Below are 25,964 nucleotides of genomic sequence, written 5' to 3'. Positions count from 1 at the left end.
TCTTAGCTAATGTGACTGACCAGGGTTCGAAACCCGGGTATACTGCATGCCACAATACTGTTAGCACGGTGTGCTAAAGCCCTAGGCATTCGCTTGGGGTCCCGCCAACACAAGTCTTCAGGGTCTCAGGCAAGGTTATTTATCACGCGAGCATGGTTCACTGAACTGCATCTGTTACGCTAACTCAAACCTTTATTCTTTCATCCATGCAGCATTCGGGAACGCTAAGACTATTCGGAACGACAACTCCAGTCGCTTTGGGAAATACATCGACATTCACTTTAACAAGAGAGGGGCCATCGAGGGGGCCAAGATAGAACAGTACCTTCTGGAGAAGTCCAGAGTCTGCAGACAGGTATGGGTCCAGGGGGAGGGGATATATAGGGGCCAGAATATAACAGTACATAATGGAAGTCTCAAGTTTGCAGACAGATTTCCATTTTCTTCAACTTTGTACCCAATGAACATGACCCTGCTGTTACTTTTCCCACAGGCTGCGGATGAGAGGAACTACCATATTTTCTACTGTATGCTGCGGGGCATGTCCCCAGAGCTGAAGAAAAAGCTTGGCCTGGGACTCGCCACTGACTACCCCTACCTCACCATGGTGAGTAGTGGGTGTGTGAGCGTGTGTGTGAGCGCGTGTGTGAGCGTGCGTGTGCTACAGTATGTGCGTGCACACATCTTGTGTGTGTGTGTGTGTCAAATCAAGTTTTAATTGTCACATTCTTTAAAAAAAACAGGTGTAGATGAACAATGAAATGCTTACATACGGGCCCTTCCAAACAATGCAGAATAGGGAAAATTATAATATGAAAAAAAGATATAGAAAAAAAATTGTAATATGAGGAAAAAATACACAATGAGCAATGATAGCTTGGCTATATACATGGGGTAACAGTACTGAGTCTATGTGCAGGGGGAAGAGGAAATTGAGGTAGATATGTACATATAGGTAGGGGTCATGTGACTAGGCAACAGGATAGATAATCATCAGTAGCAGCAGCGTATGTGATGAGTGTGGAAGTGTGCCAGTATGTGTGTGGCGAATGTGTGCCTGCATGTATGTGCTGTGTGTGTGTGTTGGAGTGTCAGTGTAACTATGTGTGAGTGTGTGGTTAGAGTCCAGTGTGTGCATGGAGTCAAAAAGAGCAAAAAGGGTCAATGTAGATAGTCCGGGTAGCTATTTGGTTAACTATTTAGCAGTCTTATTGCTTGAGGGACTTAGCGCTCAGGTACAGCTTGCCGTGCAGTAGCAGAGAGAACAATCTATGACTTGGGTGGCTGGAGCCTTTGACAATGTTTAGGGCCTTCCTCTGACACCTCCTGGTACTGTATCGAGGTCCTGTGTGCATGTCTATAACTCCCAGTGTACATGTGCATACATTCTGTGGGTACGCAAGTTTGTGTGCATCTAGGGCTGTGGTGGTCATAACATTTTGTCAGCCGGTTATTGTCATGCAAACGACTGCTGGTCTCAAGGTAATTTACCCTAATTAACATAATCATGTTTAGCATCTCCAGGTCTCCACAAATACAAGCTGCTGATGCAGTCCTTCGAAACATCTACATCTAAACACGTCTGATAAATCAATTTAATATACACCCTCACAACCAATCCATTATTTAAGGTCTAAAGAAACATATATTTATGTTATTTATTTAATGTATTATTTAATGTATTATTTTTATTTTATTTAATTAATTAATTTATTTAACATATATTCTGAAATATATTTCAGATGAACAATTTGAGTTGGCCTAATATATGTTATCTGACTATGCGTCAATGCCATAGGCTGTAGGCTTGTTCATTTAGCAGACAAGATATGCTTGCTTATAAATCCTGTGCCATTATTGTATGATTTTATAACTCCATTCCGGAGCGAGTGAGCATATGAAGTGGTGATGTTGAGCATAAAAGTGATCATTTGAAACAGGTCCTATATGCTAAATCTAGAGTTATTTGCCAACATTAGTTGTGAATGACCTTTGGAATGTCTTAGAAATCAAAACATATATGGGCTGCATGATGCGACTACAAGCTATTGATTATTTGAGAAAGTCGCAAAAAAAAAGCTTGGTTCCTTGCCACAGGCTGCACACTCTGTTCTCTTATCAAGTGATCATATTTTCAACCATCAGAGTATTCTCTTTTGAATCTTGTTTGAACTAATATGTCAAATTAGTTTCGCTTTAGAATGGCCCATTATCAAATGGGCAGGAACAGGGAAAAAAATATATGTCATCCGTATGCACTCCAATAGCGAATAGAGGCTGCTTTCCCGCTGGATCACTCATGTCGGGAAGACTACTCTGGTTATTTCACTCCACACATCAACCACTGTTTGATGAGCATGCAGCCTCTCGCCCAAACTCTGTATGCCATGGGTTCTCCAAACCTGTTCCTGCAACTACCCCGTGCTTAATTTGAGAAACCAAGTGAAATCTGTTTGGGAACATCAATAGTAACATGTTTACACAACGAAACACATTTAATGAATAAACTGTTATTGACAGCCCCTCCCTCTGCTTGCTCGAGAAAAGAATGAAGGAGAGGAGTGGAGATGCACAGTGGTGAGATATTCTGTTGTTAAAGGTAATGGTCAACCTATTTATTATGAAAATATACCGCATTTCCTATTACTAGGCTATTCAAAATTAATACAAATGCACAATCATTTTAGGCCAACTCTGTACGTTCTCTCCCAGACTCGTGGATAGAAAGTTTGGCGCGTAGCACAAGGTAACCAGTCCATCCAGTACAATAATACAGTCCACACTCAAAGGCGATTACTATAATTTTTGACATGCGGTAGGTTTTGTATTGTATGACACAATCATTATATTAATTGTTTTTTTTTCATGCTTGGGCTCATACAGTATATAGGCCTATGCATATGTATAAGCCCTAATATGCATATGTGTGTTTTGAATTAATTATCATTACCTTAGAAAGCGCTGTCCATTTCATTGTGTTAGGCTTTGAAACAACATCCACAACGACCATGTTTTCCACGCAGTTTCAACCTGTTGTTGAACTTCTTTTTCAAATTGGTCAATCACAGTGAGGTGATGCTAAGTGTTGGATGTGATTTTCGATTGCATTTGCATTGATATCAGAGTGGTTAGTGACAATTGAGCCCCGAGTACCAGGCCTTTAGCGACCTAATGGTCGTTAAGCGAGTTGGGTACCACCAAGCATGTCCAGAGTGCATACGAGGAGATTACCTGATTCAACGGTTGTGTGGAATTTTACTGGAGTCGTGACTGCTATTGTGGCAGTAAAATGGTCACCGCAACAGCCCTATGCTTATGTGTGTGTCCCTATCCAGGGGAACTGTACGAAGTGTGACAGCCGTGACGACCTGAAGGAGTACTCAAGTATCCTGTCGGCCATGAAGGTGCTGATGTTCACAGAGACCGAGAACTGGGAGATATCCAAACTACTGGCGGCCATCCTGCACATGGGCAAATTGCGCTACGAGGGTGAGCTGAGGCGGCCATTTTGTAAAGAGAGTGTTGTTGCACAATACAATGACTTTCAATTTGGTACAGGAGCTAGACAGAGAAGACCAACTGTAGGGGGAAAAAAGGATTATGTTCATGCACTGTTTGCTGCTCCCACAAGCAGGGCCCTAAAGTGTGACTAATTTGGTCGCATATGCAACAAAATATTTTACTTGTTAGGCCAGGAGTTTTATTTTGGGGGCTTTGTGCAATTATGAAAACAATCAGGAGATCAACGATCATAGCAATGAATGAATGACAGATCTCTTGTATATTGTCATCACAAACCTGACGGTTTTAAAGAGACAGTGTACAATTTTAAATGTAATGCATCTCAATAGGAAAATTGTGTTTTTACACAATGTAAAAACCTAATATTCCACAAATTACTTTGTAATTTCAATGACAGGTATTCGTATCAACATTTTTACTTTTATAATAAGCTAATGTATTTATAGTGTTACATATTAGGTTCCAGAGCACAGCATGTGCTTCAAAAGTAGCAAGAATTCATTTAGGCCCAAAATATGCTGTATCTCAATGAATTCCAAAAATCTCATTTTCTTGTGCTCATAAATTTGATATGGTGATCCTAGCTTTTTATACTTGGGAGCGCCAGTGCCACCAATTACAAATGTTAATTTGGAGCCCTGCCCACAAGTGATTTAAAAAATATATACTTAAAAGTGTTATTGACGATTACTTGTGGGAGAAGCAAACAGTGAGGCGATATTACCGCTGAGTAACCAACACTGGCATGAACACACACTACATAGATCAGGGAAGGGCCTTTGATGTGGGTGGGAGCCACAAAAAATGTGAACTCAGTTGATCTGCGTACCTACGTGTGTACACCTCAACTTTTAGAGTTAATTTCGTTCCATTCTACACATTTTGCCATGGGGCAGAGAGGAACGTTTTCTGTTTTACAGCTAATTTCCTGCAATTCTACAGATTTTGCCATGTTGTGTAGAGAAAATGTTGAAATTGCACCTTGTGTATTTTACTATTCTAACTTGAAACAGTAAGTTGAGACCTCAACTAATTCTTGTTTTTTTAATGGATCTGAAGGCGTCCGGGGGCCGCCAGTTGCCCATCCCTGACATTGATAGTACAGTGTCTAGCTAGAGAAGTGATGCCAAAGAGTCATTGAAATGTTTGTGTTAGTTGTTAAGCCCTGTCTTGTTCTCACCTAGTGAATTTTGCGAGAGGTTTATTGAGGGGTAGTCTTCCTAAACTGGCACCTGACTACACGTTAGCTATTGAGTTAGAAGTTATAAATGCACTTGGCAAAATTTCTTGGCTAATTGACTTGCTTTCCCCCTTTCATCCTCCTTTATAACACATACACTCCAACAGCCCGTTGCTATGACAACCTGGATGCCTGCGTGGTAGTGCGATCTCCAGACCTGTCCACTGCCGCATCTCTGATGGAGGTGGGTAGTAGATTCTTACCTGTATCTCTATGTTGGGCTTGTACTGTAGACTGTATGGTGTTTGTGTATTGTGTTGTTGTTGTACTCTACTACAGTATGTTGTTGTGTTGTTGTTGAGGTGGACATTAAGGACGTGATGTCATGTCTAACCACTCGTACCCTGATCACCCGGGGCGAAAATGTGTCCACCCCCCTCAGCATGGAACAGGGCCTGGATGTCAGGGACGCCTTCGTCAAGGTCAGGACCCTCACATATATTACATACATACATACATACATACATACATACATACATACATGCGTGTGAACACGGACACCTTTTATTATCAAAGTGAGGACACACACACTTCTAAATCGGATTCCTCACAGAAGGTCCCTTCTGTCTAATGAAAGCTGTTCCTCCGAGAGCATCTACGACACCCACTAATGGTGAAAATGAACGTTGTCCCTCCTGTCCCAGGGTATCTATGGGAGGCTGTTTGTGTGGATTGTGGACAAGATCAACGCGGCCATCTTCAGACCTCCGTCCTGTGAGAGTAAGATCATAAGGAGGTCCATTGGCCTGCTCGACATCTTTGGCTTCGAGAACTTCATTGTCAACAGGTGAGTCCTCTGACTGACCCAAGCTTTGGGGATGTTGTAGCCATTTGGTTCAAATTCAAAGGTCTAAAAGCTTTGTTTTCTGTTCAGGGGAAGTTGTATGTGGAACATGAAATGACATAATTGTTATGATTTCCATTCTCTATTGGAAAATTAGATGACAATGGTATGTGCCCGACTAAAGTCAGACAATATCGGCAGCCTCTTTTGTTGATTTGTGCGGTTGATATGCTCACTGAAGGGCTTTATACTCTAACGGCTGTCTAGGGACTGGCTCTCGCTACATTTCTTCCCTGTTGATTTGAGCAGCTGTCCATACATTTTGCCAGCGAGAATCACAGTCATACACACAAATAACCACACACACACACACACACCTGGACAAATTTGACCATCAAAGTAAGGATAGCCACACCCCTAAATTGATTGGCTGTTGAGTAACCGGCTATGTTTCTTCTTCCCTGAAGCTTTGAGCAGCTGTGCATAAACTTTGCCAATGAGAACCTGCAGCAGTTCTTTGTGAGGCATGTGTTCAAGCTGGAGCAGGAGGAGTACAACCTAGAGGACATCAACTGGCAGCACATCGAGTTCACTGACAACCAGGATGCCCTGGACATGATCGGCAATAAACCCATGAACATCATATCTCTCATAGACGAGGAGAGCAAGTTCCCCAAGGTACAGTACCAATTTGGCAATTTAACATTTTAAGTAAATCAATATGCATATTTGTGTTTTGTGAGAGGGGATGGACAGTTGGAGGAACTGAATGTTTGTTATTTAGAACTCTGTACTGAGGGACCGTTTTTTTGTGACAAATTATCTAAGAGACATGCAGAGAGGATCCCCGTATTGCACACCAATACCATGGCGCAACAACTATGCCTTTGCCCCTGAGTGGGTTAAAAAAGTGCCATAGAATTGTTTTTGGTCCAAATTAGCACCCTAATCCTATGCCCCTTTATTATAATACTGTATATGCCATTTAGCAGCTGATTTTACCCAAAGTAACTTAGTCATGCATGCATACAATTTATGTACTGGTGGTCCCGGGAATTGAACCCACTATCTCGCCGTTGCAAGCGCCATGCTCTACCAACTAAGCTACAGCGGACCATATAGTGAATAGGGTATAATTTCAGACACAGCCTAAATGTTTTTTCTCTGTTTGTGTCTCACAGGGAACAGAGTCCACCATGCTATATAAACTCAACTCCCAGCACAAACTCAACACCAACTACCACGCCCCTAAGAACACCTACGAGACCCAGTTTGGCATCCAGCACTTTGCTGGGGTGGTCCACTATGAGACCAGAGGTAGGCCTATTGTAAGGCATTGGCTTCACACTCAACCCAATTCATTGCAATCACATAATAAAGTCCCTGATGCTCCATGTAGTAGGACTTGGTTGGATTCTATAGGTAGGTTCATGGTCAGAAGACCAGGTATTGAACTCCAGCAAGTCTTATTAGTTGTTCATATGCTCCATATCAAATCAACTCCTAGCCCCTACACCCTAGGCACTTGTGAAGATCAGAGAGGATATGCCATGTGTAAGCAATGTGGTAATGGCTCCACCTTGCCCTCTGATGACTTACATCTATCATATCTCCACAAGTGCATAGTGAAGGGGCCGGGGCTAGGGGTTTGTTTGGGATTGGACGTGGCTGACTCCTGTGTGTTTCAGGCTTCCTGGAGAAGAATCGTGACAGCCTCCACACTGACATTATCCAGCTGGTCCACTCCTCCAAGAACAAGTTCATCAAGCAGATCTTCCAGGCTGACGTCACCATGGTGAGAGATGACGTGTCTGGTGGTCACATAGTGAGGATGTTACGATGACACCTTGAATGTATTTTCCCTACTCACTCCACCAGGCTGTGTCCACTAAGCATAAGGACGAAAGGCTTAGAGTAGGTCACGATGGTGGAATTCCAGAGAGGGTTTAGACTATATAAATACAATAACTAGAACGTGCCTCCCCATTCAAGTCAACAGGTTTGTAATGGGTGAACCGGTAGCCATTTTAAAAGTGTACCCACTTATTTTCTATGGTTATGACATCTTTTGTGACCTATAGTCCGAAGTTTTCTCTCCCAGTGATGATGTCATCAAGCGATCACTCTCAATTCGTACTTTTCTTTACTATTCCTACTACTATTTTGTCCCTTAGCATTAGGGGAGCGGTGGTGTTAGGCATGGCTATCTTCATCTCTTTCTCTCATTTTGGTTGTGTTCTCTTCTTCTGTCTGACCCCAGTTTCTGTGTGGCTATCTGCCTCCCACCACTCCTTCTCCGAAGGTAAACAACGGCCATTCCTTCTGTGGTAAAACAATTCTGTATATAAACCCTGGATTGCTGATGCTATGCATTGGCCATTGATAGGCTTTGAAGCAACCGGTTGGCCATATTGGCACTCCCAAGAAATAGCAGTCCTCCATTGGAACGAATGGAATTATATAGCATTTCAATTAAATGTTTCAAGAACAAAATAACATGTATTTAAATATTTTTTCTGTTGTAGTGGGGACAGTAACATTAGTAGTCATCCTCAAAATATATATGTATATATTTGTTTAGCTCGCATGTAATTTAAAAATATGCATTAAAGTGTCTGTAACAGAATAAGTGTCAAAACCGAATGTAGACATTAATAAATGCATTTACAGAGGGGAGAACAAGTATTTGATACACTGCCGATTTTACAGGTTTTCCTACTTACAAAGCATGTAGAGGTCTGTAATTTGTATCATAGGTACACTTCCAAATATTAAGTTCTGCTTTTCTGATTAATTTGTAATACAATGCAAATTAATTACTTAAAAATCTTACAATGTGATTTTCTGGATTTTTGTTTTAGATTCCGTCTCTCACAGTTGAAGTGTACCTATGATAAAAAAGTACAGACCTCTACATGCTTTGTAAGTAGGAAAACCTTTAAAATCGGCAGTGTATCAAATACTTGTTCTCTCCACTGTATACAGTGCCTTGCGAAAGTATTCGGCCCCCTTGAACTTTGCGACCTTTTGCCACATTTCAGGCTTCAAACATAAAGATATAAAACTGTATTTTTTGTGAAGAATCAACAACAAGTGGGACACAATCATGAAGTGGAACGACATTTATTGGATATTTCAAACTTTTTTAACAAATCAAAAACTGAAAAATTGGGAGTGCAAAATTATTCAGCCCCTTTACTTTCAGTGCAGCAAACTCTCTCCAGAAGTTCAGTGAGGATCTCTGAATGATCCAATGTTGACCTAAATGACTAATGATGATAAATACAATCCACCTGTGTGTAATCAAGTCTCCGTATAAATGCACCTGCACTGTGATAGTCTCAGAGGTCCGTTAAAAGCGCAGAGAGCATCATGAAGAACAAGGAACACACCAGGCAGGTCCGAGATACTGTTGTGAAGAAGTTTAAAGCCGGATTTGGATACAAAAATATTTCCCAAGCTTTAAACATCCCAAGGAGCACTGTGCAAGCGATAATATTGAAATGGAAGGAGTATCAGACCACTGCAAATATACCAAGACCTGGCCGTCCCTCTAAACTTTCAGCTCATACAAGGAGAAGACTGATCAGAGATGCAGCCAAGAGGCCCATGATCACTCTGGATGAACTGCAGAGATCTACAGCTGAGGTGGGAGACTCTGTCCATAGGACAACAATCAGTCGTATATTGCACAAATCTGGCCTTTATGGAAGAGTGGCAAGAAGAAAGCCATTTCTTAAAGATATCCATAAAAAGTGTTGTTTAAAGTTTGCCACAAGCCACCTGGGAGACACACCAAACATGTGGAAGAAGGTGCTCTGGTCAGATGAAACCAAAATTGAACTTTTTGGCAACAATGCAAAACGTTATGTTTGGCGTAAAAGCAACACAGCTCATCACCCTGAACACACCATCCCCACTGTCAAACATGGTGGTGGCAGCATCATGGTTTGGGCCTGCTTTTCTTCAGCAGGGACAGGGAAGATGGTTCAAATTGATGGGAAGATGGATGGAGCCAAATACAGGACCATTCTGGAAGAAAACCTGATGGAGTCTGCAAAAGACCTGAGACTGGGATGGAGATTTGTCTTCCAACAAGACAATGATCCAAAACATAAAGCAAAATCTACAATGGAATGGTTCAAAAATAAACATATCCAGGTGTTAGAATGGCCAAGTCAAAGTCCAGACCTGAATCCAATCGAGAATCTGTGAAAAGAACTGAAAACTGCTGTTCACAAATGCTCTCCATCCAACCTCACTGAGCTCGAGCTGTTTTGCAAGGAGGAATGGGAAAAAAATTCAGTCTCTCGATGTGCAAAACTGATACAGACATACCCCAAGCGACTTACAGCTGTAATCACAGCAAAAGGTGGCGCTACAAAGTATTAACTTAAGGGGGCTGAATAATTTTGCACGCCCAATTTTTCAGTTTTTGATTTGTTAAAAAAGTTTGAAATATCCAATAAATGTCGTTCCACTTCATGATTGTGTCCCACTTGTTGTTGATTCTTCACAAAAAAATACAGTTTTATATCTTTATGTTTGAAGCCTGAAATGTGGCAAAAGGTCGCAAAGTTCAAGGGGGCCGAATACTTTCGCAAGGCACTGTATTGCTTCCAAAAACTTTTTTTTGCTATGGAAGAGGAGTACCAAGATGGCTACGCACCCTGTCAGTCATCCAGGGTTTATTCACATCCCTGGGTAACCCAGATCTCACTGCTACCAACACACCTTGTGTATCTTGTGTTTCTCCCAAAACTCCTCTCTATCCATCCATCCATCCTCTGGAACTCAAACCTGTTTCTGTCCCTCTTTCTTTTCAGTCTTCACCCCAGTGGTACTAATATTAAAACAGTGATTCTCAAATATGTTTTTCTTAATCTGACCACGTCATTTGTCACTGCGACCTTGCAGGAACTGGCCACAACCCAGCAGGGGGTCCGAACCCACTATTTGAGAAATACTGTGATTTAGAGTTGTGTTTAGAGTTTACACCAGGGGTCTTCAACCTTTTCTTGCCCAGTGACCCCCGTCCCAGTTAAACCCGGCAACCCAGGGACCCCCATCATATGTTATCAAAAAACTAAATGTACATGTCTTGTCTTATCAGATAATGGCAATGAGATCAAGCCGTCCTTCATGAACTGACCCCTGTAAAATGGTATAGAATCAGCTTGGACCTTCTTTTTAAAAATATTTTCAGTGGTATTGTTAACAAACACGCCCCCATTAAGAAAATGAGAATTAAAAAACAGGTTCAGTCCCTGGTTCGACCGTGATCTGGCAGAGTTACTCCACCTCAAGAATCCCATTTTGCAAAAAGCTCGGCGCATGCATACTCAGACTGACTGGCTCTCGTTCAGGCAAAATGAGAAATGAGTGCACTCAAGCTATCCGGAAGTCGATGTCCGTCCAACATTTCCTCATCTCCCACCCCTTCTAATGCGACTAGTCCCGATGCTCTTCCCTCTTTTTCACTTCTCCCTTCAGGCAGTCACTGAGTCAGAGGTGCTAAAGGAGCTCCTTAAATTTGACCCCAAAAACATCTGGGTCAGATGGTTTAGATCCTTTCTTCTTTAAGGTTGCAGCCCCTATCATCGTCAAGCCTATCTCTGACCTTTTTAACCTGTCTCTCCTATCTGGGGAGGTTCCTATTGCTTGGAAGGCAGCCACTGTGGATTCTTTATATAAAGGGGAAGATCAAGCTGATCTTAACTGTTATAGGCCAATTTCTATTTTGCCCTGTTTATCAAAAGTGTTGGAAAAACAAATAAATGATCAACTGACTGGCTTTCTTGATGTCTGTAGTATTCTCTCTCTCTGGTATGAAATCTGGTTTCCGCTCAGGTTATGGATGTGTCACTGCAACCTTAAAGGTCCTAAATGATGTCACCATTGCCCTTGATTCTAAGCAATGTTGTGCTGCTATTCTTATTGACTTGGCCAAAGCTTTTGATACGGTAGACCATTCCATTCTTGTGGGCCGGCAAAGGAGTATTGGTGTCTCTGAGGGGTCTTTGGCCTGGTTTGCTAACTACCTCTCTCGAAGAGTGCAGTGTATAAAGTCAAAACATCTGCTGTCTTAGCCACTGCCTGTAACCAAGGGATTACCCTAGGCCACACGCGCTTCTCAATTTACATCAACAACATAGCTCAGGCAGTAGAAATCTCTCTCATCCATTTATATACAGATAGTATATATAGTCAAGCGGGCTCATCCCTATATTTTCTGTTAAATGCTCTCTTAGTGTCCAACAAGCTTTCTCTGCCCTTAACCTTGTTCTGAACACCTCCAAAACAAATGTCATGTGGTTTGGTAAGAAAAATGCCCTCTGGGGGTTTAGAGCTTGAGGTAGTCAGCTCATACAAGTACTTGGGAGTGGCTAGAGGGCGTACTGTCCTTCTCTCAAAACACATCAAAGCTGCAGGCTAAGGTTAAATCTAGACTTGGTTTCCTATATCGTAATCGCTCCTCTTTCACCCCAGCTGCCAAACTATCCCTGATTCAGATGACCATCCTACCCATGCTAGATTACGGAGACATAATTTATAGATTGGTAGGTAAGGGTGCTCTAGAGCGGCTAGATGGTCTTTACCATTCGGCCATCAGATTTGCCACCAATGCTCCTTATAGGACACATCACTGCACTCTATACTCGTCTGTAAACTGGTCATCTTTGTATACCCATCGCAAGACCCACTGGTTGATGCATATTTATAAAACCCTCTTAGGTCTCATTCCCCCCTATCTGAGATACCTACTGCAGCCCTTATCCTCCACATACAACACCCGTTCTGCCTGTCACATTCTGTTAAAGGTCCCCAAAGCACACACATCTCTTCAGTCAAAGACTCAATGATGGACACTCTTACTGACAGTTGTGGCAGCTTCGCGTGATGTATTGTTGTCTCTACCTTCTTGCCTTTGTGCTGTTTTCTGTGCCCAATAATGTTTGTACCATGTTTTGTGCTGCTACCATGTTGTTGTCATGTATTGCTGCTATTCTATGTTGTCATCTTAGGTGTCTCTTTATGCAGTGTTGTGGTGTCTCTCTTGTCGTGATGTGTGTTTTGTCCTATATTTTACATTTTTAAGTCCCCGTCCCCGCAGGAGTCCTTTTGCCTTTTGGTAGGCCGTCATTGTGAATGATCATTTGTTCTTAACTGACTTGCCTGGTTAAATAAAAGTTCAAAAATAAAATCAACATTTTTAAAATGAATACATTTGGTAGACAGTTTTTCATTATTTTGACCTCCCCACATTAGAATTGGTAGAGGAAGTGTAATCCTGCAAGTGCATAGCCTATTAGAAAGGTAACTCCAAACACATTTTTGCTAAGAGCAGCTGTTAGCTAGTTAAACAAAGGTTAGCATGTTTTGGAAAAAATGTATGTCCAAGTCAAAAAAGTTTACCAGCAGCCAGTGGCACTTGCCGCACTGGTAGCCAATTTGCGTGTGCTGTTGTTCAATTGTCATTGTCATTCAATTTGTGGTATACATATTGATTCTTGAAGAATATGATACATGGCAATCCTTTCATCCATAGCTCGGTCTATGAATTTTAGAGTGGTTGAATTTTCCCAGCCCCATCCCTCAGATTAGCAAACAAAGTGTCAGGGTCAGGTTGTTAAAATTTCAAATACATTGCTCTGTGTGTGTGTGTTGCCAGGGTATGGAGACCAGGAAGCGATCCCCTACTCTGAGTGGCCAGTTCAAGCTTTCTCTGGAGCTGCTGATGAGAACCCTCAATGTCTGTCAGCCTTTCTTTGTCCGCTGCATCAAACCCAACGAGCTCAAGAAACCCATGGTGAGTTCAACCTGACAAACACACTAGTATAAAAGAGTGTGGGTGGGGGTGTATTTGCCTGTGTGTGCGTGCGATTGTGTGTGTGATTGCGTGCGTGCCTGTGTTTGTGTCACGATGTTCGTTTACCATTCCCTTACAGCTGTTCTCTTTAACTCTGTCTGTGTGTCTGTCCATCTAGCTGTTTGACAGGGAGCTGTGTGTGCGTCAGCTGAGGTACTCTGGGATGATGGAGACCATTCGTATCAGACGCGCCGGTTACCCCATCAGATACACCTTTGGAGAGTTCGTAGACCGCTACCGTGTCCTCATGCCCGGAGTCAAACCTGCCAACAGACAGGTTAGCAGAGCTGGGCCCTGTCCATTAGGCACCAAACGATTAAAAAAAAAACTGAATGAAACAAGGGCCTCCTGGACTTTTCCAATAAGAAACGCTTGTTTTCTGTTCCAAAACGTTTTAGAACATCTGTTTTCTGTCCTAATGAACACAACCCTGCTGTCACTTTCGATTATATTACTATGTTCTGTTACTCTACTTCAGGATGGCTATTAGTTCATTTAGGTGTCATTCATTCCCTGGTGTTTTCTCATAGGATGACCTGAGAGGGACGTGTCAGAAGATAGTGGAGGCTGTTCTTGGACGAGATGACGACTGGGAGATTGGGAAGACCAAGATCTTTCTTAAGGTGACTAGATTTCATTGATTGCAAATCGACATATCATATTTTCACCTACATTGTTACACATATTACTATAAAATAAACCGTGCACTCTCTCTCTCTTTTGCTCCCTCCTCCCACCGCTCTCCCTTTCCGTCTCAGGACCACCATGACATGCAGCTGGAGATAGACAGGGACAAGGCCATCACTGACAAGGCCATCCTCATCCAAAAGGCTGTACGAGGAATGAAGGCGAGGTGAGGAAGGAGGGAGTAGAGGGGAGGGTGAGGCTGGAAGGGACAGAGAAAGAGGGAGAGGAAAGAGGAGGGGCACGAGGCAGGGTGAGAAGGGAGGGAAAGGGGACATGCGGTGTTGGTGGGGTGGGGATTCCTTGAAGGATCCTCTTTAAGTTACGATCTTTGTTTTGTTTATCCATATTGTACTTAGGGACAACGTTTAACTTGTTCCTCATAGATCGAATTCAGATACTACCGTTGAATTGTCTGGACATTTCAATTCACAAATGTTGTGGTTGAGAGCTTCAGTATTATATAATATGTTTCCATATGCACCTCTCCCCACCCCTCCCTCCCTCCCCCTGTGTCTTTTCCAGGACTAACTTCCTGAGGGTGAGGAGGTCAGTGACACTCATTCAGAAGATGTGGCGCGGCTATCGGTGCAGGAAGGACTACAGTGCGGTGAGTTCTTCTATATCCATGATTACTGACATTTCACAACCGTCCATTTCCTGGATGGTTCACTTGGACATATCCCTGGGCAGGAATGACGTTTAGTCCCTTAATGAACACACCTTAAAAGACTGTCCCACAGTTATTGAATTATGGGTTGTAGTTATGTTGCTATAACGTTATAGTTGTGTTATATTGGTGTAGTCATTTTGTTAGAATGTTATATTGGTGTTTGAGAGTTTTGTTGGTGTCTCCTCTCCAGATGAGGGTCGGCTTCCTGCGCCTACAAGCCCTCTATAGATCAAGAAAACTCTTTGCCGCCTACCAATTGGCCAGGACTTGCGTCACTCAAATACAGGCCCGTTGCCGTGGTTTCATGGTGAGGCAGTCTTTTTGGAGGCAGCTGCATGCGGTGATCACCATCCAGGCATACGCCCGGGGCATGATCGCAAGGAGGGTTACCCAGAGACTCAGGGCAGAGGTAAGATGCTACACTACTCATAGGCATATGCATACACACAGAGATAGACACTAAGCAAGGCAACAGGGCTAAAGTAAGGCAATTTAAATCTGATCAAATCAAACTTTATTTGTCACACGTGCTGAATACAACAAGTGTAGACCTTACTGTGAAATGCTTACTTACAAGCCCTTATCCAACAGTGCAGTTCAAGAAGAGTTAAGAAAATATTACCAAATAAACGAAAGTAAAAAATAATAAAAAATTAACAAAATAACATAACTATAGCGAGGCTATAAACAGGGGGTACCGGTACAGAGTCAGTGTGCGGGGATACAGGTTAGTTGAAGTCATTTGTACATGTAGGTAGGGGTGAAGTGACTGCACAGATAAACAGTAAGTAGCAGCAGTGTACAAAACAAATGGGGGGGTGTTAATATAAATAGTTCGTTGGCCATTTTATTAATTGTTCAGCAGTCTTATGGCTTGGGGGTAGAAGCAGTTAAGGAGCCTTTTGGTCCTAGACTTGGCACCCCGGTGCCGCTTGCCGTGCGGTAGCAGAGAAAACAGTCTATGACTTGAGTGACTGGAGTCTCTGACAATTGTATGGGCTTTCCGCCTATAAAGGTACTATATATAGGTACTGGATGGCAGGAAGCTTGGCCCACGTGATGTACTGGGCCGTACACACTACCCTCTGCAGGACCTTACGGTCAGATGCTGAGCAGTTGCCATACCAGGCGATGATGCAACAGGTCAGGATGCTCTCGATGGTGCAGCTGTATAATATTTTGAAGATCTGGGGACCCATGCCAAATGTTTTCAGTCTCCTGAGGGGTTTTGTCGTGCCCTCTTCACGAGTGTCTTGGTTTGTTTGGACCATGATGGTTTGCTGGTGATGTGGACACCAAGGAACTTGAAACTCTCGACCCGCTGCACTACAACCCTGTCGATGTTAATGGGGGCCTGTTCGGCCCACTCTTTCCTGTAGTCCACGATCAGCTCCTTTGTCTTGCTCACATTGAGGGAGAGGTTGTTGTCCTGGCACCAGACTGTCAGTTCTCTGACCTCCTCTCTTTAGGCTGTCTCATCGTTGTCGGTGATCAGACCAACCACTGTTGTGTCGTCAGCAAACTTAATGATGGTGTTGGAGTCGTGTTTGGCCACGTAGTCGTGGGTGAACAGGGAGTACAGGAAGGGACTAAGTACAAACCCATGAGGGGCCCCAGTGTTGAAGATCAGCGTAGCAGACGTGTTGTTGCCTACCCTTAACACCTGGGGGCGACCCGTCAGGAAGTTCAGGATCCAGTTGCGGAGGGAGGTGTTTAGTCCCAGGGTCCTTTGCTTAGTGATGCACTTCGTGGGCACTATGGTGTTGAACGCTGAGCTGTAGTCAATGAACAACATTCTCACATAGGTGTTCCTTTTTTCCAGATGGGAAAGGGCATTGTGGAGTGCGATTGAGATTGCGTCATCTGTGGATCTTTTGGGGCGGTATGCAATCCGTCTGGCCCTGCAGCTTTAAGAATGTTGACCTGTTTAAAGGTCTTGCTCACATCGGCTACCGAGAGCGTTACCACACAGTCACCCAGAACAGCTGGTGCTCTCGTGCATGCTTCGGTGTTGCTTGCCTCGAAGCGAGCGTAAAAGGCATTTCGCTCGTCTGGTAGGCTCATGTCACTGGGCAGCTCGCGTCTGGGTTTCCCTTTGAAGTCCGTAATAGTTTTCAAGCCCTGCCCCATCCGACGGGCGTCAGAGCCGGTGTAGTAGGATTCAATCTTAATCCTGTATTGACGCTTTGCTTGTTTGATGGTTCGTCTGAGGGCATAGCGGGATTTCTTCTAAGCATCCGGATTAGTGTCCCGCTCCTTGAAAGCGACAGTTCTAGCCTTTAGCTCGATGTGGATGTTGCATGTAATCCATGGCTTCTGGTTTGGATATGTACATACAGTCACTGGGGAGGCGACATCGTCGATGCCCTTATTGATGAAGCTGATGACTATTCTCCTCAATGCCATTGGATGAATCCCGGAACATATTCCAGTTTGTGCTAGCAAAACAGTTCTGTAGCGTAGCATCCGCGTCATCTGACCACTTCCGTATTGAGCGAGTCTCTGGTACTTCCTGCTTTAGTTTTTGATTGTAAGCAGGAATCAGGAGAATAGAATTATGGTCAGATTTGCCAAATGGAGGGCGGAGGAGAGCTTTGTATACATCTCTGTGTGTGGAGTAAAGGTGGTCTAGAGTTTTTTTCCCCTCTGGTTGCACATGTGACATGCTGGTAAAAATGTGGCATTAAAGTCCCCGGCCACTAGGAGCGCTATTTCTGGATAAGCCTTTTCTTGTTTGCTTATGGCCTTATATAGTTGGTTGAGTGTGGCGTTAGTGCCAGCATCGGTTTGTGGTGGTAAATAGACGGCTACGGATAATATAGATGAGAATCCTCTAGGTAGATAGTGTGGTCTACAGCTTATCATAAGGTACTCTCCCTCAGGTGAGCAATACCTTGAGACTTCTTTAATATTAGACATCGCGCACCAGCTGTTATTGTCAAAAAGACACACACCCCCACCCCTCGTCTTACCAGCTTCTAGTAACATTGAAGAACATTTATGAGAATTTGTAAGTGATTAAATAACTCTCTCCCCCATTTCTTAGAACCGGCGGCGCCAAAAGGCAGAAGGCCAGCGTCTGGTCGAGGAGGAGCGCCTGAGGAACCAGATGACGGTGCGACGGGCGCGGGCCGAGGCCGAGAGGAGTCACAAGGAGCGCCTGGCCGAGCTGACCCGTCAGGAGGAGGAGAGGGAGAAGGAGGCACGGGAGGAGGCACGACGAAAGAAGGAGATGGTGGAACAGGTTCCTGAAGCACCTAATGGTTTACTTAGGGGCAAATCTTAACTTCCACTTTAGTCAAATTTTCACTTAGTCATGAATTGATGTTAACCTGTTGCGACGACCAAACCCGGATCCGGGATTCTATTTAGACCTAAGCTCATTACCATAACGCAACGTTAACTATTCATGAAAATCGCAAATGAAATGAAATAAATATGCTATCTCTCAAGCTTAGCCTTTTGTTAACAACACTGTCATCTCAGATTTTCAAAATATGCTTTTCAACCATAGGAAAACAATCATTTGTGTAACAGTAGCTAGCTAGCGTAGCATTTAGCGTTAGCATTAGCGTTAGCATTTAGCAGGCAACTATCACAAAAACAAGTAAAGCCTTCAAATAAAATAACTTACCTTTGAAGAACTTCTGATGTTTTCAATGAGGAGACTCTCAGTTAGATAGCAGATGCTCAGTTTTTCAAAAAAGATTCTTTGTGTATTAGAAATAGCTCCGTTTTGTACATCACATTTGGCTACCAAAAAAAAAAAAAAAAAAAAAAACGAAAATTCAGCCCTCAAAACGCGAACTTTTTTCCAAATTAACTCCATAATATCGACTGAAACATGGCAAACGTGGTTTAGAATCAATCCTCAAGGTGTTTTTCCACATATCTCTTCAATGATATATCCTTCGTGGAAGCCTGGTTTCTCCTTGCTCTCAAATGGAAAAATAATTGCACCTGGCTTTACGCTCCAATTTCGACGCAGGGACTCCAGGCGGACACTTGGAAAATGTAGTCTCTTATGGTCAATCTTCCAATGATATGCCTACAAATACGTCACAATGCTGCTAACGCCTTGGGGGAACGACAGAAAGTGTAGGCTCATTCCTTGCGCAATCACAGCCATATAAGGAGACAATGGAAAACAGAGCTTCAGAAATTCTGCTCATTTCCTGGTTGACGCATCATCTTGGTTTCGCCTGTAGAATGAGTTCTGGGGCACTTACAGACAATATCTTTGCAGATTCTGAAACTTCAGAGTGTTTTCTTTCAAAAACTGTCATAATGCATAGTCAAGCATCTTTTCGTGACAAAATATCGCGCTTAAAATGGGAACGTTTTTTATCCAAAAATGAAATAGCGCCCCTAGAGATCAAAGAGGTTAAGTCACAAATTTGACTTAAATGTAAGTTATGATTTGTTCCATAAAGAGGTTATGTGGAGGTTTTGAAAGATTTCAACCAGAAGTAGAGCTCACAAGCTAAAATAGCCTATAAATTTATTTGGGACTGGGGGGCAGTATTGAGTAGTTTGGATAATTAGATGCCTAGAGTAAACTGCCTGCTACTCAGGCTCAAAAGCTAGAATATGCATTTAATTAGTATATTTGGATAGAGGATACTCTGAAGTTTCTAAAACTGTTTGAAGGATGTCTGTGAGTATAACAGAACTCATATGGCAGGCAAAAACCAGAGAAAAAATCCAACCAGGAACTGGGAAATCTGAGGTTTGTAGTTTTCAAGTCATTGCATATGGGGTCTTATTGCACTTCCTAAGGCTTCCACTAAATGTCAACAGTCTTTAGAACCTTGTTTGAGGCTTCTACTGTGAAGGGGGGAAGAATGAGAGCTGTTTCAACCAGGTGTCTGGCAGAGTGCCATGAGCTCTGTCTTGCGCGCACCTGTGAGAGTTAGCTGCGTTCCATTGCATTTCTAAAAGGTAAGTGAATATTTATAATGCTATTTCTGACTTTTGTGACACCGCTCCTTCTTTGGAAAATGGCTGTCTGTTTTTCTGTGGCTAGGTGCTGACCTAACATAATCTCAATGTGTGCTTTTGCCATAAAGCCTTTTTGAAATCTGACACAGCGGTTGCATTAAGGAGAAGTTTATCTATATTTCCATGCATAATTTGGACATAAATTATGGACTTTATCGAACAAAACAAACATTTATTGTGGAATTGGGATTCCTGGGAGTGCATTCTGATGAAGATCATCAAAGGTAAGTGAATATTTATAATGCTATTTCTGACTTCTGTTGACTCCACAACACTGCGGGTACCTGTATGGCTTGTTTTTGTTGCGGTTGCAATAAGGAGAAGTTTATCTAAATTTCCATGTAAAACACTTGTACCTTTTATCAATGTTTATTATGAGTATTTCTGTAATTTGATGTGGCTCTCTACACTTTCACCAGATGTTTGTTTGAGACAATGCATTTCTGAACATAAAACACCAATTTTAAGCAGGGATGTTTTGGGGCTGTTGCTGGGCAACACAGACTTTCAACTCCCTCCAAAGATTTTCTATGGGATTGAGATCTGGAGACTGGCTAGGCCACTCCAGGACTTTGAAATGCTTCTTACGAAGCCACTCCTTCGTTGCCCGGGCGGTGTGTTTGGGATCATTGTCATGCTGAAAGACCCAGCCACGTTTCATCTTCAATGCCCTTGCTGATGGAAGGAGGTTTTCACTCAAAATCTCACGATACATGGCCCCATTCATTCTTTCCTTTACACGGATCAGTCGTCCTGGTCCCTTTGCAGAAAAACAGCCCCAAAGCATGATGTTTCCTCCCCCATGCTTCACAGTAGGTATGGTGTTATTTGGATGCAACTCAGCATTATTTGTCCTCCAAACACAATGAGATGAGTTTTTACCAAAAAGTTATATTTTGGTTTCATCTGACCATATGACATTCTCCCAATCTTCTTCTGGATCATTCAAATGCTCTCTAGCAAACTTCAGACGGGCCTGGACATGTACTGGCTTAAGCAGGGGGACACGTCTGGCACTGCAGGATTTGAGTCCCTGGCGGCGTAGTGTGTTACTGATGTGTGTGTTGCAGCTCTCTGCAGGTCATTCACTAGGTCCCCCCGTGTGGTTCTGGGATTTTTGCTCACCGTTCTTGTGATCATTTTGACCCCACGGGGTGAGATCTTGCATGGAGCCCCAGATCGAGGGAGATTATCAGTGGTCTTGTATGTCTTCCATTTCCTAATAATTGCTCCCACAGTTGATTTCTTCAAACCAAGCTGCTTACCTATTGCACATTCAGTCTTCCCAGCCTGGTGCAGGTCTACAATTTTGTTTCTGGTGTCCTTTGACAGCTCTTTGGTCTTGGCCATAGTGGAGTTTGGAGTGTGAATGTTTGAGGTTGTGGACAGGTGTATTTTATACTGATAACAAGTTCAAACAGGTGCCATTAATACAGGTAACGAGTGGAGGACAGAGCAGCCTCTTAAAGAGGTTACAGGTCTGTGAGAGCCAGAAATCTTGCTTGCTTGTAGGTGACCAAATACTTATTTTACACCATAATTTGCAAATAAATTCATTAAAAATCCTACAATGTGATTTTCTGGATCTCATTTCGTCTGTCATAGTTGAAGTGTACCTATGATGAAAATTACAGGCCTCTCTCATCTTTTTAAGTGGGAGAACATGCACAATTGGTGGCTGACTAAATACTTTTTTGCCCCACTGTATATGTTTGATGTTGTCCTGTTTGTACTCTGTGCCTATAACTCAACCTCAACCCAACAGGTGGAGCGGGAGAGGGAGCAGCCGGTGGACCACTCAGACATGGTGGACCAGATGTTTGGCTTCCTGGGGAACACAGGGGCACTGCCCAACCTGGAGGGACAGGGGCCGGCTGGCTTCGAGGTGAGATGGGGCGTTAGGGGTGGTGGTGGGGAGTAGGGCAGTAGATACTGTCTGTGTAGGTACAGTGGAGTATGTGCAAGGGGTAGGGGTTTAGATGTAGTATGTGTGTGTCTGTGTGCCTTGATGTATATGTCTGTCTGTGTGCGTGGGTGGGTTGGGGGATGCACCTGCCTGTATCCCTGCCTCCATGTGTGCCTCACTGGCACACACACCCGCAGCCTCCGCAAGGACCCCCCTCCCCCAAACAGCTCTCATCAGGGTCAACTACACCCTTATTCATGTCCTCATTACATGTAGTGCCACAAGACCTCTGTTCTGCTACATATGTTTAAACAATGGAAGTATTTCTAGAAAAACATCTAGAAAAAAATGCTGGAGCTCTTAATAGTGCTATAAACCAAAACAATAATACGTTTTGAGATTTGTACTACAGATTTGTTCAAATTAAACAGCAAAGGCCTTTAAACACTTGTTGGAGAATAATTGTAAAAATGAAATGCATTATGGTGTCTGGCAGAGTTGACATAAATCCAGTTAGTTGCACTTTACAATTTAAAAAAAGTATAATTAGGAGGCTGATACTTTGGTCTATCAAAATATATATTTAAAATGTTGTCCATATTTTTGTGGAAAATGTTAAGATTGTCTCATCTTTCCAGAATTACTGAGCTCTAAAACAGCAAAATTTTCTCTCCACCTCACGGCACAATATGTAAAATAACATTCCCTCCAGCTATAAAATGTACATTTCTCTCCCCCATGGCAAAACAAGATCCCTTTCTCAGACCTCAAAAAATGTAAAAACTGTGTGTAATGTGTAAAACTGCACTATGCCACTGGTGTGCCTGTGTGTGTGTGCGCTCATGTGCCTCTTTGCATGCCTGCGACCCTCCTTCTGTGCATGTCTCTGTGTCTCTGGGTCTGTTTACATGGGTGTGTTGTAGGACCTGGAAGTGGCTCTGCGGGCCGAGGATGAGGAGGACTTAGACGAAGCTCTCCCTCTGCCTGACGACGAGGAAGAGGACCTGTCGGAGTACAAGTTCTCCAAGTTCGCCACCATGTACTTCCAGGGCACCACCACACACAAATACGTGCGGCGACCGCTCAAGCAGCCTCTGCTCTTCCATGAGGATGAGGGTGACCAGCTGGTGAGTTGACCTCTGACTTTTGACCTTTTACCAATCGTGTGTGTGTTCGCCAATGTGGTCCTACAGCTTTGCAAATGAGCAAAGTCATGAGTGTCTAACTGAATATTACCTTAACCCCACTAAGGCTACCCCCCACACACACACAATCAATTTCAGATCATTTGGGCACGAAATTAAGAACATGCTAATACCTAACTGAACTTTTGTGTGTGGAGGAGGGGGGGCAAACATACTAAAGTTAACATTTGGTGACTGCAGCCAGTTAAACCAAACCAAAGATGTCTGTCTGTCCAAATACTGCTTACTGGGTCAGGAAACCAATACAGACAGACCTCTTGTTCCCCAATGCTGGAAGGAGGGCCCGAGTGGAAAAAGTTTGGGAACCCCTGTATTAAACTACCAATACACATCAAAGATTAATTGAGCTGCAGGACAGGAATGAAACTGCTCAGGGATGGCCATTGGTGATTTAAAAATGGCTACAGAGTTCAATGGCTGTAATGGGAGAAAACTGAGGACGGATCAACAACATTGTAGTGTCTCCACAATAATGACCTAACGGAGTGAAAACAAAAAAACAAATATACAGAATACAAATATTTGAAAACATGCATTTTGTATGCAACAAGGCACTAACTGCTTCCTTATTTTCAAGCATGGTGGTGTCTGCATCATGGTATGGGTATTCTTGACATCAGCAGATACTGGGTAGTCAGGATGAAAAGAAACGGGATGGAGCTAAGCACAGGCAAAAAATCCTAGAGGAAAATCTGCTTCAGTCGGCTTTACACCAGAGACTGGGAGAGGAATTCACCTTTCAGCACGACAATAACCTAATAACACAAGGCCAAACTTACACTGGAGTTGCTTAACAAGAAGACAGTGAATGTTCCTGAGGGGCCAATTTACACCTTTTACTTAAATCTGCTTGAATATCTATGGCAAGTCTTGAAAATTGCTATCCATGATCAAAAATCTATCCATGATCACCAACATCTGACAGAGCTTGAAGAATTTTGAAAATAATAATGGGCAAATATTGCACAATGCAGGTGTGCAAAGTTCTTGTAGACTTACCCAAGAAGACTCAACAGCTGTAATCGATGCCAAAGTTGTTACTAGTATGTATTGACTCAGGGAGCAAAATACTGTACTTATGCAATTACTATATTTTAGTTATTTAATTTGTGCTAATCTTTTTATATATATGTGTGTATGTGTATAATATATATATGTATGTATGTGTGTAATATATTTGGTCACCTACAAACAAGCAAGATAGGTTTTTAGATTTTTTTGCAAATATATACAAAAATAAAAAATGAGTATAAGTATTCAGACCCTTTACTCAGTACTTTGTTAAAGCATCTTTGGCAGCGATTACAGCCTCAAGTCTTCTTGGGTATGAAGCTGCAAGCTTGGCACACTTGCTTTTGGAGAATTCCTCCCATTCTTCTCAACAGATCCTTTCTGTCAGGTTGGATGGGGAGCGTAGCTGCACAGTTATTTTCAGGTCTCTTTACAGATGTTCGATAAGGTTCAAGTCCGAGCTCTGGCTGGGCCACTCAAGGACAATAGGAGACTTGTCCAGATGCCACTCCTGCATTGTCTTGGCTGTGTGCTTAGGGTCATTGTTTTGTTGGAAGGTAATCCTTCCCTCCAGTCTGTGATCCTGAGCGCTTTGGAGCAGGTTTTCATCAAGGATCTCTCTGTACTTTGCTCCGTTCATCTTTCCCTCGATCCTGACTAGTCTCCCAGTCCCTGCAGCTGAAAAACATCCCCACAGCATAATGCTGCCACTACCATCGCTTCACCGTAGGGATGGTGCCAGGTTTCCTCCGGATGTGACTCTTTGCATTCAGGCCAGAGTTCAATCTTGGTTTCATCAGACCAGAGAGTCTTTAGGTACCTTTTGGCCAACTCCAAGCGGGCTGTCATGTGCCTTTTACTGAGGATTGGCTTCCTTCTGACCACCCTATTATGAAGGCCTGATTGGTGGAGTGCTGCAAAGATGGTTGTCCTTCTGGAAGGTTCTCCCATCTCCACAGATGAACTCTGGAGCTCTGTCAGAGTGACCATCGGGTTCTTGGTCACCTCCCTGACCAGGGTCCTTCTTCTACGATTGCTCAGTTTGGCCGAGTGGCCAAACTTCTTCCATTTAAGAAATATGGAGGCCACTGTGTTCTTGGGGACCTTCGATGTTGCAGAAATGTTTTGGTACCCTTCCCAAGATCTGAGGCTAGACGCAATCCTGTCTCTGAGCTCTACGGACAATTCATTCGACCTCATGGCTTGTTTTTTTCTCTGACATACACTGTCAACTGTGGGACCTTGTATAGACAGATGTGTGCCTTTCCAAATCACGTCCAATCAATTGAATTTACCACAGGTGGACTCCAATCAATTTGTAGAAACATCTCAAGGATGATCAATGGAAACAGGATGCACCTGAACTAAAATGCTAGTTTCATAGCAAAGTGTCTGAATACTTATGTAAATAAATAAAAAATATTTCTGTTTAAAAAATATCAACATTTATCATAAATGTCAGAAACTGTTTTCTCTTTGTTATTATAGGGTATTGTGTGTAGAGTGATGAGCAAAAACATTAATTTAATCAATTTTAGAATAAGGCAGTGACGTAACAAAATGTGTAAAAAGGGAAGGGGTCTAAATACTTTCCGAATGCACTATAATTGAGCAATTTGGCCAAACAATCTCTTGAAAACCAATCCCATTCCCCCCATCCCCCAGGCAGCCCTGGCGGTGTGGATCACGGTGCTAAGGTTCATGGGGGACCTGCCTGAACCGAAGTACCACACCGCCATCAGTGACGGCTCAGAGAAGATCCCCGTCATGACCAAGATCTACGAGACGCTGAGCAAGAGGACATACAAGAGAGAGCTGCAGGAGCTCCAGACTGTGGAGGGAGAGGTGAGGGTGAGCTCCGAAGTGAAACCTCCCCTAGGTACAGATTCAGGTTCAGCTTCCCCTCTCCTAAACATAGTTGAGACAGGGGATAGAATGTGGGTGGGAAGAGTGGGGGAGGGGGTAAAGGGAAGATAAATGAGTGAGAAGAGGAGAGAGAGTGGGGTGGGGTGGGTAGAGAAGGGATGAAAGGGAGGACGTGAGAGAATGTGGGGTTGAGTCGGGGGAG

General features: G+C 43.2%; 1 protein-coding gene across 2 annotated transcripts in view; it reads left to right on the top strand.

Annotated features, from left to right (window-relative positions):
- Window positions 1-25,964, top strand: part of LOC139423243 (unconventional myosin-VIIa-like) — a 71,563-nt gene that overhangs the window by 3,548 nt on the left and 42,051 nt on the right. The window contains exons 4-23 of one of the 2 annotated variants that reach the window (XM_071175046.1): window positions 213-355; window positions 494-607; window positions 3,336-3,489; window positions 4,870-4,946; window positions 5,065-5,184; window positions 5,407-5,549; window positions 6,014-6,224; window positions 6,728-6,863; window positions 7,235-7,341; window positions 7,807-7,848; window positions 13,219-13,356; window positions 13,535-13,693; window positions 13,947-14,039; window positions 14,175-14,269; window positions 14,626-14,710; window positions 14,964-15,182; window positions 17,820-18,017; window positions 21,540-21,659; window positions 22,604-22,807; window positions 25,562-25,741. In XM_071175046.1, coding sequence (XP_071031147.1) covers window positions 213-355; window positions 494-607; window positions 3,336-3,489; window positions 4,870-4,946; window positions 5,065-5,184; window positions 5,407-5,549; window positions 6,014-6,224; window positions 6,728-6,863; window positions 7,235-7,341; window positions 7,807-7,848; window positions 13,219-13,356; window positions 13,535-13,693; window positions 13,947-14,039; window positions 14,175-14,269; window positions 14,626-14,710; window positions 14,964-15,182; window positions 17,820-18,017; window positions 21,540-21,659; window positions 22,604-22,807; window positions 25,562-25,741 — 2,738 coding nt within the window. The remainder of the gene's footprint in view (window positions 1-212; window positions 356-493; window positions 608-3,335; window positions 3,490-4,869; window positions 4,947-5,064; window positions 5,185-5,406; window positions 5,550-6,013; window positions 6,225-6,727; window positions 6,864-7,234; window positions 7,342-7,806; window positions 7,849-13,218; window positions 13,357-13,534; window positions 13,694-13,946; window positions 14,040-14,174; window positions 14,270-14,625; window positions 14,711-14,963; window positions 15,183-17,819; window positions 18,018-21,539; window positions 21,660-22,603; window positions 22,808-25,561; window positions 25,742-25,964) is intronic. The other variant, XM_071175047.1, reaches the window with a different exon arrangement.

The sequence above is a fragment of the Oncorhynchus clarkii genome, chromosome 12 (assembly GCF_045791955.1).
Source record: "Oncorhynchus clarkii lewisi isolate Uvic-CL-2024 chromosome 12, UVic_Ocla_1.0, whole genome shotgun sequence".
NCBI classification, from domain to species: Eukaryota; Metazoa; Chordata; class Actinopteri; order Salmoniformes; family Salmonidae; genus Oncorhynchus; species Oncorhynchus clarkii.
The sequence above is the reverse complement of the archived record's forward strand: the minus strand, read 5'-3'. Positions and strand labels throughout refer to the sequence as shown.